Raw genomic sequence first — 14,661 nt, 5'->3', positions numbered from 1 at the left:
AGAATTAATTAATGGCAGGACTTCTTTGAGCAGTTTTGTAGGAATGGGGTCTAAAAGACACGTTGATGGTTTGGAGAAAGTAATTATTGAAGTTAACTCAGAAAGATCAATTGGAGAAAAAGAGTCTAACTTAACATCAATGGTACTAAGAGTAGCTGTAGATAATATTACATTATTGGTATTTTTTTCTCTAATGATTAAAATGATAAAAATGTTATTAGTGAAGAAGTTCATGAAGTCATCACTAGTTAACGTTAAAGGGATGGTTGGCTCAACAGAGCTCTGACTGTTTGTCAGCCTGGCTACAGAGCTGAAGAGAAACCTGGGGTTGTTCTTATTTTCTTCAATCAGTGACGAATAGTAAGATGTTCTGGCTTTGCGGAGGGCTTTCTTATAAAGCAACAAATTATTTCTCCAGGCTAAATGATGATCCTCTAAATTTGTGACACGCCATTTCCTCTCCAGATTACGAGTCATCTGCTTTAGGGTACGTGTTTGAGAATTATACCACGGGGTTAGGTACTTCTGATTAGAGACCTTAGTTTTCACTGGAGCTACAGTATCCAGAGTCGTACGTAGTGAGGAGGTGAAATTATTAACAAGATAATCGACCTCTGTTGGAGTAGCGTTCAGATAGCTGCTCTGCTCTGTGTTGGTACAGGGCATTGAAGATGATAACAGTGGGTGGATTATATTCTTAAACTTAGTTACAGCGCTTTCAGAAAGACATCTACTTTGATAAAGTCTACTCTCCACTGCTGCGTAATCAATTATTGTAAATGTAAATGTTATCAGGAAATGATCAGACAGGAGAGGGTTTTCAGGAAACACTGTTAAATGTTCAGTTTCTATGCCATATGTTAAAACAAGATCTAGAGTGTGATTAAAGTGGTGGGTGGGTTCTTTTACATTTTGAGAGAAACCAATTGAGTCTAACAACAGATTAAATGCCATGTTGAGGCTGTCATTTTTAGCATCAACATGGATGTTAAAATCACCCACAATAATTATTTTATCTGAGCTCAGAACTAAATTAGATATAAAGTCTGAGAAATCAGAGAGAAACTCTGTGTAAGGCCCAGGTGGACGATAGATGATAACAAGTAAGACTGGTTTCTGAGTTTCACAGCTGGGGTGGACAATGTTAAGCATCAGGCTTTCAAATGAATTGAAGTCTGTCTTGGTCTTTCGTTTCGTTTCGGCTGCACCAGCTACAGGGGCCTGGCTAGCTATGGGTGCGAATCCGAGTCTCCAGTTCAGTAATCCTGGCCTCCAGAGCTGCAAATATGCTACATTTGTTACAAGTATCACTACTACAAAAGGAGGCTGAGGAGTAACTAAACATCTGACACAATGAGCAGGAAAGTGCAGGAGGGACAGGTGAAGAGGCAGTGCTGCTAGCGAGTCGGCTACAACCTAAGCTAAGCTAGCGAAACAGTAAAGACACGGTGAGTGAATACTTTGGCTATAAATTAGGTAGTGAGTACACAGAAAGTGTGCTTCGGAGGAAGCACGTGAAGATTATGCTACTTCAAAAACACCACTGTGTTTGAGCAGGAACAGGAAGTGATACTCTAGAGAGAGAGCGAACACCAAGTGACCTTCTTGTTGCTCCAAACTTCTCCAAGACTTTTAAGAGTGGGGTTAGAGCAGGTCATCTATTAATTAGAAAGTTGGAAGGTTGATCCCTGGCAGCTCAAGTTTTCATGCCAAATATCCTTAGGCAAGAAACTAACCACAAATTGCTCTCTGATACCTCCAGTGGAGTTGGACTGTTAGACAGAAAGCACTTAAGCATAGAACAAAGTGCTTGTGTGAACGTATGAATGAGGCATGTTGTATAAAGCGCTTTGAGTGATCAGACAGAGGAAAAAAGCGCTATATAATAACAAGCCTTAGCGTAGTCTTTAGTATTTAGGGTAGTAGCTCATTCTTTATGAATAGAGGCACCATTACCTCAAACACACTCATTGGTATAGAAATGCTTAATCATAGAATAACCTGTTAGCCCTGTAAAACCACATCCACTTAAAGAGTGCCTGGTCCCAGACCACCAAAAAAAGAGAACAATATAGTACCCAAATAGTAAAAACTGTGACTATTAAACATTAAGTCTTTCTCTCTTCTAAGTTCTTGTTAGTACATGAATTAATAAATGATAGACATACTGATTTACTCTGCCTTATGGAAACCTGGTTAGAGCAGGATGATTATGTGATGATTATGTTAGTTTAAATTAATCGACACTCCTGTGTTTAATCTAATTAGACAGAATTAGACTAAGTTTGTTTTTCTCAAATTGTAAAAGAACCCACCACTCTAGATCTTGTTCTGACATATTTAACAGTATTCCCCAAAAACACATCATCCAACATGCAATCAACATGAACCTACATGAAACTACAAGATTAGCATAGCAGTGAAGAAAATGACACAGCATTGATCAAACATCTGTTAACAACATCAACCAGTAGTCATGAGCACAAAGAAAATCTGCGCCTATAATCGGCACAGAGCTTGCAACAATCACAAAGTTCAACTGGAAGTCACGGTAATGAAAACAAACGGTCACCAACTTTTCACCAAATGTTTTGATGGGGGAGCCATTAGCCGCCGCTAGTAGCTGCACACAGCCCTTAGCTAGCCTGTCAGAACCAGCCGAGGGCAGGAGGGGAGCAGCCATTCCTGGTCACGTCTGCTACAGACCACTGGCGGGCTCATTTCCCTGGGTCTTAAATCTTCACTTTGGCGCCGAAACGTCGTGCCGTGATCCCAGCCACTGTCACTGAGCCAGAGGCCTCTGGGACAATCAGTGTGGGTGCCAGCCTGCACAGAAGCGGACAGTTGTCGGAGATAACCATGTGTGAAGAGGAACTCTATGTCATCCATCCCCAGTAAGCACAGCGTGTTCTCCATGAGCTTGAAAGTGGTACCATCACCTTAGCCTGAGAGAGAGGAGTTTCTTTTCTCTGTGTTGGAGTGGGAGTGGCGCCGCAGCAGCAGCGCCTTGAGAGCGGTGTATTTCCTTTGGCCAGGGGGATTCTGGAGGAGGGTCATTGGACAGCGGAGTCCAATGAGGCCAATGAGGCCACCACATGTTTGTCATGTCGTCAGATAAAATTCCATGAAGAGCAAACTGAGCTTCGACATGCACGAACCATGAAGGAGGGTCGTGAAGCCAAAAGTCCTGTACTTTAACTACCAAAGCAAACGCAGGTGCAGGCAGAGGTGGGAGTCTGGTCGCCACAGATGCTTCTGGGAAAGGGCCGGTTTCCTCTTCGGGCCTCAGCATGTTCGTCTCAGGGGTCACCAATGTGGAAGTACGTAAGGATGACACAAGACCTCATCACGTTTTACTCCAACTTTAATTTCAGCTTCACACAACTGAACTCACAAGGCAGCAAACACCTCCTACAACCCAAAAACATTACCCCTCCCTCTTCCCTTCTCGCTGGATGTGAGTGGAGTCCCCTGGTGGTCCCACACAAAGCAAACAAAAACAACTCTCAGACGGAAGTTTTTAGGTCCTGTGACTTATGCAAGCACTACTACATAGTTCTTTCTGCAGTGGATCTTGATCCAACTAAAAAATACAATATTTAACGTCCATGGCCACAAATTAGTTTGTGGCCAACAGTATTTTACAAACTGCAATCAGACTGTGTTGCAGGTATTTTTGCATTTTCATGTAAAAGTGAACAATGGTAAGAACTGGTCCATGAACCTGAATTAAAAATTTTCAATAAGTACCTCTGAGACTGTGCATCATATCCAAATCTGTAAAAACCTAAACTTTTGTCAGAAAGTAAAACTACAGGTGTTAACAGATGTATGTGAGATTGTTAGGTTGTTAAAAGTATACTGAAATATACTTTTAACAACCTAAAAATCTCTCTCTCAAACCTACAGAGGTGACTGTGTACAAATAAATGACACCAGAACAAAACTGTTTTTATATTGCAGAAATTCTTCAAGAGTTAAGTTGCTGAAAGTTTTTTGTCACAGTGTGAATGAAGTAAGTTGAGGAACTGGATTTTTCTTCTACACGGCTTGGAAGGCCCTGGTTTGAGCTGGTTTGATCCTAACAGCAGTGACTGGGTTTGGAGTGAGAGGTAGACATGGAAGTGGGTGCAAAAGATGTTCAGGGATCTTGGGAATCTTCTGATGGCATTCAGGTGGAGACTGTGGGAAAGCCTGGCAGTTCTCGTTAAGGGCAGCCACAGCAGGAACAAAGGCACGCTGACATTGAGGTCCCATGTTGTGCACCATGGACTGGGTGGAGGAGGTGCCCGAATGGGAACTGCCAGAGCGAGATGAGGAGAGGGAGTTGGGCTTCACTAGTTTGGATTTGGGGGCTTCTGCATCCTCCCTGAAATGAGAACATAGCTGCATGATTTACTGGCAGGACAAAACTGAAATTGATCATGAAAGTTTAGCTTTAGTAAAGTAGAAAGTATACTTTTAGTAGAAAAGTACCAGTCAAAAGTTTTAAAACACCCCAATTTTTCCAGTTTTTTATTGAACATTATGAAGTTTACTGTCACATTGCACTCTGTAATGAAGCATAGTACAAATAAGCAACTTGAGTCAAAAGAAAAAATTCATGGAATAAATTTGTAGACCAAAATGTGTTCTAAACCAGCGGTCCCCAACCTTTTTTGCGCCACGGACCAGTTTATGTCCACCAACATTTTCACTGACCGGACTTTAAGGTGTCATGGATAAATTCACCAAAATAAAACCAGTACCGGTACCAAAAAAATACGATTTATTCATAACACACGGGAAAAGACCCAGGGAAACCAAGTTAATGATAAAAATGATTTAAAAAAAGAATGATAAAAACCGATAAAAATGCCTAAAACCATAAATTTCACACCCAAGCCTCAAATCTCGCCGCCCAGTACCGAAAGACTCACGGGCCAGTACCGCTGTTCTAAAATTTTGACTCATCAGAGTGGCCTCCTTTGGCAGATATAACAGCTGAACACACTCGTGTTATTCTTTCTACAATAGAAATCAAATATCCTCCCATATCTGTAGCAGAAGTTCCCATAAATGTGGACCTTGTAGGTTGCTTTACTTTCACTCTTCTGTCCAGTTCATCTCAGACCAACTCAATGGGGTTTAAGTCTGGAGACTGTGCTGGACACTCCATGTTTTCAAGTTTTGGGTCATCATCTTGCTGTAGGATGAACTCCTGACCAGCTAGGTCCATACCAGAGGCTACTGCATGGCGCTGCAGAGTGCTGTGGTAGCTGTTTTGGTTCAGGGTGCCTCTCACTTTGTACAAGTTACCGACCCTGGATCCAGCAAAAAATATTGCTCTTGAACACCCTTAAGCTGTCGTGCTAGCAACATACCAGGTTTATCCCCAAACTCAAAATGCTTTTGTCGCAAATTCCAGAGTAAATTGCTGACTAGGCCACTCATAATGCCATTATATTCATATTTTAATTTCAGTATCTCTTTATAATCCATAGACGATTTAGAGGTTTGATACATTCTTTCCAGGACAGGAAAGCTATTGATTTCTGACAGATGTTTCTCTCTTTCTCTTTTAAGAGCTGAAGTGTAAGAAATTATCTCACCCCTCAAAACAGTCTTCAGTGCTTCCCATAAAGTACAGGGTGGGCCATTTATATGGATACACTGTAATAACATGGGAATGGTTGGTGATATTAAAGTCCTGTTTGTGGCACATTAGTATATGTGAGGTGGCAAACTCCTCAAGATGGGTGGTGACCATGGTGGCCATTTAGAAGTCGGCCATCTTGGATACAACTTTAGTTTTTTCAATAGGAAGAGGGCCATGTGACACATCAAACTTATTGGTAATGTCACAAGAAAAACAATGGTGTGCTAGTCACGTGGAGGATCTATCTAAGAAGGGGTCAAGATAACAGTTAAGGTCTCCAGCCACTATTATATTAGAATCGTTTTTATTAGTGATGGGATTTCCGGCTCTTTTTAGAGATCCGGCTCTTTCGGCTCACAACCGGCTCTTCAGGTTGTTTTGTTGTTTTAATTAATTTATTATTAACAACAATATAAAATTATGCACAAAAGGAATTACTAATGTAAAAAATAAAACGTGGTTTTATTTATATATGTTTATATATAAATATATACGGTGGCCCCTGGAGACAAAGCACGTACAAACTCCAAAACACATGTCTAGCGTTAACTGAACTTCCAAAACAGAGCTACCTAGATCACTTAAATTACACAATTGAAAGTATATGTGTATTGTTTGTGTATTTGTACACAAGCACTCAGATATATTCAAATAATTTAAGAAAAAATGTTCATTTACCTGTTACTACCACACACCAAATCTGGTCGTTGGTACTTCCTGGCTTGTAAATATACTTTTATTTATTCACTCCACATAAAATGTAATAAATAAATCATATAATACAAAAACCAACTATTCACATTTCAACTTTTAACTATTTAAATTTCCAGCTTTTCCCTTTTAAACAAATTTAAAGTGAAACAACACAAAACACTGAAAACCACAACACAATTAAATATAAATTAAAATATGAAAACAAAAAATATGCACATTCTCTGTCATATGGGCCTGCATGAATAAACTTTCTGAATCCTTTATCATCCGTATCATCCGGGCATTGTGATTCCTTTAAGTGAGGTTCACAATTTGCCCAGCAGCCGCAGTTTGGTTTACTAGGGGATAGATGCATGTCATTTTCGGGAGCAGCGGGGTGGGCGGGTGATAGGCGCTGGGGTATTGTTTTGTTTTGTGGCTCAGATGCGTGTATTCTATTTGTATTCTATTGCATTTACTTAACTAATATAATTATATATATAACTATGACACATTACCAGATGATCTTACTGAACTATGTGCTTTCTGGAAAAGCTGATCGGTGCCAGTTTGTATGCAAACTGTGGATTGACAGTTAGCATACAGATAAAGAAAACAAAACATTTTTTAAAAAGTCAGAAATTAGGAGCAACACAGTGCAGTCTGTTTGATAGTCCACAGCGTGAGGCACAACACAAACTAAAAGCTCGCTCACCTTATTACACAAAAAGAGAGAAAAAAAAGAAAAAAGAAGACATGCAATCACAGCTGATACGTAAGTTACTCCTTCTCTGTAGCACTATATTTCTAACGCTGGCGAGCCACCTCTGCTTGTTCTGGATCACTGAAAACCTCCGGAACATCCTCATCTTTCCAGTGCACACACAGCTTCGTTGGGTACCATAGCTGGAATTTAATTCCATCTTCTCTCAGGGCTTGCATCACATTCCGTGCTAGCTCACTACTTCGCTGGTGTAGTCTGGGAAGATCAGAACTTTATTCCCCTTGTACTCCATCGGTTGCATCCTGGCAAGGCATAGAATAAGCTCTTTCGTCTGAAAGTGATGTATTCGGGCGATGGTGGTATGCGGTTTCTCTCCCGCTGCCAGCCTAGGCCATAGGCATCGATGAGCGTGGTCGACCTTAAGTGGATGTGGGAAGTGTTGCTTACCCAATAATTGGGGATGAGGATGAGGTTGGAAATAAACTCCTTCGGCCTTCCTATCTTCTGAGCGCTGTTTTATGCCAACAATTTTTATATTAAGTCTCCGAGTACAGGCCTCCAAGTCCAATAGTTTGGGTTGAATCTTTACAAGCCTTGCCAGGTCCTCACATTTGGCTTCAAGCGTTCCCATTCACTATTCCCGGGGCGTTGACCGCTAATTTCCTGACCTCCCATGCGGTTCTGTAAGTCAGTCTGTACGGATAGCACCAACTGGAACTTGGCCTCAAAAGCATCAAACTGCTCATCAAGTTTTTCCAGGATTGATTCAGATATTGTCTTACATATTTCCTGGCATATCTTATACATTTCACTTTTGTCATCCGGAGTGACAACTTTAGGCTCAGCCAAAGCCCCGCTGGTGCAACTATCATTAGCATCAAGCTCGATGCTCGACCATTTGTCGATGGTCTTATTCTTGCCTAGGTTCGAGGCTTTCTTTGGCGGTGACATTTCAGATATGCTGGGCAACGATTAAGCCAAAGGTACAAGTCGATTATTTCAGCTCCTGAATGGTTTTATCATGGTATCTTGCGTTTTGTGGAAACTGGGGTGTTTCTGAGTGTCTTTGATGGTGAAGGAAACTGTACTCACTGACACCTTGACTTTCTTTGCAGTTTCTCTGTAGGACAGACCTACATTTATAAGTGTTATGATGGTCTGTCTCTATTCCATTGTTAATTGCATTTTTCTCACCATTTCCGTACAACACACTACTTTCTGCAGTACAGTACTGTTCAAGTGATGCTCACGAGGGTACATCAGTGTGCTCCACCACTGCTTTTATGCAGACAGAGGGGGCTGGAAGTAATCCAGAGAAGTTGGATCACCTGTAGGAATTAGTAGCACCAGCTTTCAAGGCTGGATCAACCTCCATTGTTGCAGAACAGATTTAAATTGTTAAAACCATGTTGTGTTCCCTGAAAAAGGCCATTTTTCTGAAATGTACATTATTTTTTAGTGTTGGGTAACCTTACCTTTTTTTAACCTCTGGCAGTTTGACACTTACCTTTGTACCATTTCAAGATATTCATTGGATTTGAATGACTTGAATTGCAATAAATAACTGGAAGAATTAGAGTGTTCTAAGTCTTCTGATCAGTAGTGAATACTTTCAACTTTCTTGTTCTGTAACTGGTTAATTAATAGAAAAATTCCACAACAGTCTGAATTATTGCAATTCAAACTAATACAATCAGTTTGTGTAAAAAGTGAGAAAAAGTAACTGCTGTTATAACCAATACAGCCATAAATTGAAACTATCATTTTGGGATTCATCTATTTGAAGTTTTAATTTCATGCAGAAACATTGATGGATCAGAAAGGCAGTCCTACAGGTATACAGGTAATACATACATATTTCAGTGATTCTGGTAATGAGATGGCTGAAACGATGAAATGAATGATTGTATAACGCGCAGCAATTATATTCATATATTGAATAAAACTGTAAAAGTAAAGTTTTTTGTCATGGGTAGTTATCATGTGCAAAGAAATATTCTAGGCATTGTCTACCTGATTTCATTGGGCGTCTCCTCTTCTTCGTTTTTTTCCATGTCCTTTTTGCAGAATACCAACCAGATGATGAGTAAGATAAGCAGAATGGCGAAGGACACACCAACCACTACACCTGCTACCACACCAATTCCCTTCACATCTACCAAAAATAACAAAAAACATTGATGTAAGACACACTATTATGTTATTGCTACAACCACCAATGCATCAAATTCACCATTGCTATTTTTCAGTTGCATGCAAGTTTAAATAAAATACTTGTCTCCCCCTCTTTATCATTTTCAGAGACCTATATAACACACCCCAGTATTATAAAAGCTAAAGCCAGATTAAAAAAAACCTAATTTATCCCTTCAGCTATTATATATTATAGCTATACTATAAAATAATTGAACCTTGAAAATCAATACATTTTAAAATTGTTTTAAATAATGTTATTCCAGAAGTTCCAAGTTGTCGATTTTAGTATTGTGCGAAAGTCTTGAGTCATCACTTTTTATTGTTCTTGAAAAGTTGGAAATATGTTCAGTGATTTACTGAAGTATGTGCAAATATAAATGCAAATACTTATTCTAAGGGGTGGTTGTGGCTCAGGAGGAAGAGTGCATTGTCTACCAATTGGAAAGTTTGTAGTTTGTTAAAGGCCTGCCACCTCTTTTGTCTTCCACTTGTCCAGTTTCCCTTAAATTATTTTAAAGACACACGGCACACCATATTGAGCTGTAACAGATTTTTGGCTGTCTTTTTAAATCACCTTGTTGTTGATTCAAGGTGTGTTTTGCACCAGGCTGCTAGTAACAAGGTGTCTAAAGATTCCATTTAAAATGGGTTCTTTGATAAATTGTTTGGCTGGCACTGGTTCTGTCCCCGTGTCTCTCTGGCTGGCTCACGCTGGCTACAGGTTTTGTTGTTGTTGTTCTTTTTTGTTTTTGTTTTCTTTGTCTCTCCTCCTCCTCTCTGCCTGGGTGGAGCTCGTTACGGGCTCTCGCTCTTGGCCCACGCACCTGTGTGATTGTCTCCACCTGCTGCTGATCTGGCTGATTTCCCCAGCTGCTATTTAAGGCAGTGGCACAGAGCAGCTCACCGCTGGAACATTGAACCTCCTGAGTTCGTGCTCTCGACATTATCAAAAGAATCCCCTGTGTGTATTTTGCTGTGGAACTAACGTTGAAATTCTGTGTGTAGACATCCCTCTTCTGGACCAAACCACGGGACCTGCCCGGGTGTGGCAGCGTGTGTAGAGTTTTGGAGCGAGTGCGGCTGAAGAGGAGTCCGTGTGTGCGGAGGAGCTGTGGCGGTGACTGTGTGGAAGAGGAAGCGTGTGTGGATTCCCCCCTTCTCTCCATGGAGCCCTGGCTGCAAGTCTGCTGATGGCTCCCCCCCCCCCCCCCCCCCCCCCCCAACTCACTGTGTGTGTGTGTGTGTGTGTATGTATATATATATATATATATATATATATATATATATATATATATATATATATATATATATCTATCACTGAGGTGATCCCTGTTGTAAATAAATAATGTCCTTTTGTTCTCAAAGAAAGAACTGTCTGCGCGTGAGTCCGTCCAGTAGCCATGACAGGTTCATCCCTAGAGTAGGGTACATTTTTTTTTTATACTTGAATGATTCAAGCATAAAACACAAAGGCTCAAAAAATATTAAACAGATATGCTCTCTTCCATTTGCACAATATCTAAAATGAGAAAAATCCAGTCTTAAAATGATGCTAAAAATCCTGTTCATCCAGTTAGATCTTCTAGACTGGATTACTTCTTCATTATTATCAGGTTGTTCTAAAAACTGACTGAAAAGCCGTCACTTGATCTAAAATGCTGCAGCAGGAGTACTGACAGCGACTAGAAAGAGAGAGCAGATTTCTCCTATATTGTCTGATGAGCTTGGAAAAGAACGAAACTGGACTTTTTAAAGTTTCTTGAAGACACTTCACCTCTCATCTGAAAGCTTCTTCAGTTCTAAAACCAAATGGTGGAAAGTCTCAGATATTTAAGCCCTAGTGGGGGTTGTCCATTAAGAAGGTCGTTGAACCACTATTGATGATGTGCCTTGTCACATGAGCCAAGATGTTAAAAAAGCTGTAAGTCATTAACAGCAGAGTTCATCAGCAGAACAAACCTTCCCTCACCCTATCATGTGACCCATTGAGATCAACTGACGCAAGATGTGAGTAGGGCTTGAGGCACCTTGGGAAGGGATCTCAAAACGGCATTGTAGGTGTCAAGCAGTTGGTGTGATAAGCCACCTCCTCTGTTGAAAGATGGCTGTTCACAGTGGACATAGAAGGCCTCTTTCACTTCTCTCTCAAACTATCTGTCTTCTCTGTCTAAAATGTGGACACTGACATCCTTGAAAGAGTGATCTTTATCCTTTAGATCGGGGTGTCCAAATCCAGGCCTCGAGGGCCGGTGTCCTGCAGGGTTTAGATCTCACCCTGGATCAACACTCCTGAATCAAATGATTAGTTCATTACCAGGCCTCCGGAGAACTTCAAGACATGTTGAGGAGGTCATGTAAATCAGATCTCACAGGTATAGGAATGCTTGGCACTATACAAGGCTTAAAGTACACTAGTAATGTTCCTTAGGAACTCAGTGCACTGGAAGACAATACTGGAGACCAGAGATGGACAGTAACACATAATCCAATTACTTTTTAATGTAAGGGATTGCTATTGCAAAAAGGTAATTAGATTACTGTTACTTTCCAACGTCCATGGCACCAACAGACACATGTGTAGATCAAGAATAGAAAACATGGAGCGCGGGATAGAGCAGCACCATGCAGCATTTAATGCTGGGAAATAATGACATTACTTTGAGTTTGACTCTTTAAAAAGTGACTAAGTAACTAATTACTTTATTCAAGTAACTTGAACAACACTGCTGGAGACCAACTCCAGGCTACTGCACAAGCCACTGTCAAGCGTGTAATATACGCAGGACAAATATGTCCCACAGATGACAGTGCTGACTCAAAGTCAGAGGGAGTACTGGGAGAGTTTATGTCCTGTGCCAGAACATTTCCCATGTGGCCACTGAGGGTTTTTTATTATGTTCAAATCAAAAGAGCTGCATTGCTAGTGGTATGAGGGAAAAGAAAGGATTGGTACAGCGGATCCGGGAAAGTACTGACAAGCGCTTAAGTAGTTCCAGGTTTTCTCACAATATTCATATTCACAATGGATGAAATTCATTTTTTACCTCAAATATCTACACACAATATCTCAAGAGGAAAAAGGGAAAATATAACATGTACATAAGTATTCACAGCCTTTGCACCTATAAAAAGGCTGTGAATACTAACTTGAAAAGACTTAAAATCTTTTGAGGCCTCAAGTCGAGGATTTTTGACGCCCCCCCCCCCCCCCCCCCTTTCCTGTTTCTGCCCATAGTTATTCCCTCATTGTCTTCAGTTGTGTTTTGATCCCTGTCTGCTCCAGTCTGCATGCCAAATGTTCTTGGGCAAGATACTAACCCCATGTTGCTCTCCGAAGTAGGATTTAGATAGAAAGCATTTACATAGAAAGAGCATAGAAAAGCACTGTTTAAGAATAAGTCCATTTGCATTACATTAAATTTTGAGGGAGGCTTTGTCACACCAAAGCCCCAGCCAATCTAAATTTAAACCACTAATGCAAGGTGATAGGGTGAACCAATGCACCACCTTTCCACTCAGAATCAACAACAAAACACGATCATATATGGAGTCTAGTGTTAATTGATGGATCTGATCAATAATGAGTGTAGAAAGCCCCTTCAAGTATGAGTTTACAATGCTAAAAGAAAAATGATCAATGATTTTAGGAAAATAACTGAGAATCCACTTAAGAAGCAGTGAACTTAAGGTTGAGAAGCACAGACAGACCACAAATTTTGAGAGATGTTGTGATCTGCAATTTAAAAGAATGTCACGTTCACCTACAGTTTCACTATAGCACTTCAGGCAGTGTGTATGAAAATAATTTGCAGATGAGCTCTACAATGACATGAAGAGGGGAAAACATTTTATTCTGCAAATCAAAAGCAACAATTTTTAACTGAACAGTGTTCAAAAAAAGTTCTTCACTCACAGTGTATCTTGACTTCCACTATACAGCTCTCTTCTCCCACATCATTGCTGGCTGTGCATTTGTAGAGTCCGGCATTGTCCTTGGTCAAATTCCTCAGTGCCACAATCTCTGGGGTTTTGAAATCTGATGTACCAAGAATGACAAGACAGCATCTAAGAGTGCACTACTGTTTTATGGTGTTGTTTGAAAAAGAGTTGATTTCTATTGAAATAAATTTACCTAAAGATGAGTTCACATAAAGAAATAGCCATTGTACAAATCTTTGCTGTTTTTAAAAAGTAAATACTTTTGACAGATTCTTTATGCAAGCTAAATGTACTTGGAAAAGATAAAAGGAGAACAGAATAACTTAGATTAGTCAGAAGTCTTAATTTCTTTAAGAGCTGAAACATGACTATGCAGTAAAACGAGTATGTAATCGGTTCTGTTTGTTTGTCTTTATGTTAGCATGCACAGCATCTAGTGTCCACAGTTTAGCATTTTTCAGATTGTGCATCATGGTGGATTTTTTGAAAATTGGTTGAAGGTCAGTAACACCAAATGTGAAAATCATTAAACAGTTTATATTACCTGCAATTTTTTATAAATCATCTTCAAATTCCAGAACAATACACCTGACCTTGGGGGACGTGAGTACCGAGGTTGGATAAACAAAGGTCAAAGTTGACCAGATCGAGGTATATCCCTGCCGGAGGTTTCTTCCTGTTAAAAGGGAGGTTTTCCTTCCCACTGTCGCCAAAGTGCTTGCTCAGAGGGGGTCATATGATTGTTGGGTTTTTCTCTGTATCTATGAAGCGTCTTAAGGCGACTTTTGTTGTGATTTGGCGCTATATAAATAAAATTTAATTGAATATATATTTTGGGCATGGAGAGAGCTGTACAACACACTTTTTATGTTTTCATTATGATGCCCTACCACATCACAATGATGTGTGTTTTGTTCTTTTTTGCTTCGTTTCAAGGTTTAAATGTTTGTTTTAAAAAGCCCTAGGTACATCTGACAGACTTACCTATCAGTGTCAGTGGAGGCAGCTTGTCTACATATTTGCCTTCGTCCTGTACTTTTTCCCATTTGTAATGGATAGGATCAGAGCCATCAGCGGACTTGCAGCTCATCTTAACATCACTGCCTTCCAAGAATTTGCCCTCCATCCAGCACTGTGGCTTAGATGGCTTCACTGTGGACAGACAGTCAGACAGACACACAGACATTCTCAAAATGCTGTTGAGTCATGTGGCAGGGTGTGGTTTGTGGCTCAGCTGCAGGGGAGGGGTGGAGCAGAGGGTTCAGGGTGCGGAGTCAGCCTCAGGTGTGAGGCTGACTCAAACCTGAGCTCCATCATCTAGTCATGCCTCCTCGATAAAAGATGTGCTGGGACCTGAGGTGGGATCTAGGGTACAAGCAGGGCAGATGAAAAGTTGTCCAGTTAAAAACAGTGCAAATAAAAACGTGTGCAACTGCAAACGCTGTTGGCGGGTACATCATTTCCAGAGTGG

The 14,661-nt window shown here is 40.5% G+C and overlaps 1 protein-coding gene across 1 annotated transcript in view; it reads right to left on the bottom strand.

Moving 5' to 3' along the window:
• Window positions 1-214: 214 nt before the first annotated feature.
• The window catches only part of LOC146509486 (CXADR-like membrane protein), a 70,708-nt gene continuing 56,261 nt past the window's right edge, over window positions 215-14,661 (bottom strand). Inside the window, exons 4-7 of the mRNA XM_085173655.1 lie at window positions 14,175-14,342; window positions 13,165-13,287; window positions 9,069-9,210; window positions 215-4,369 (exon numbers count right to left, since the gene is read on the bottom strand). Of these exons, the coding sequence (XP_085029781.1) occupies window positions 4,042-4,369; window positions 9,069-9,210; window positions 13,165-13,287; window positions 14,175-14,342 (761 nt within the window). The 3' untranslated portion in view covers window positions 215-4,041. The remainder of the gene's footprint in view (window positions 4,370-9,068; window positions 9,211-13,164; window positions 13,288-14,174; window positions 14,343-14,661) is intronic.

This window comes from Neolamprologus multifasciatus, chromosome 10 (genome assembly GCF_963576455.1).
Source record: "Neolamprologus multifasciatus chromosome 10, fNeoMul1.2, whole genome shotgun sequence".
NCBI classification, from domain to species: domain Eukaryota; kingdom Metazoa; phylum Chordata; class Actinopteri; order Cichliformes; family Cichlidae; genus Neolamprologus; species Neolamprologus multifasciatus.
The sequence above is the reverse complement of the archived record's forward strand: the minus strand, read 5'-3'. Positions and strand labels throughout refer to the sequence as shown.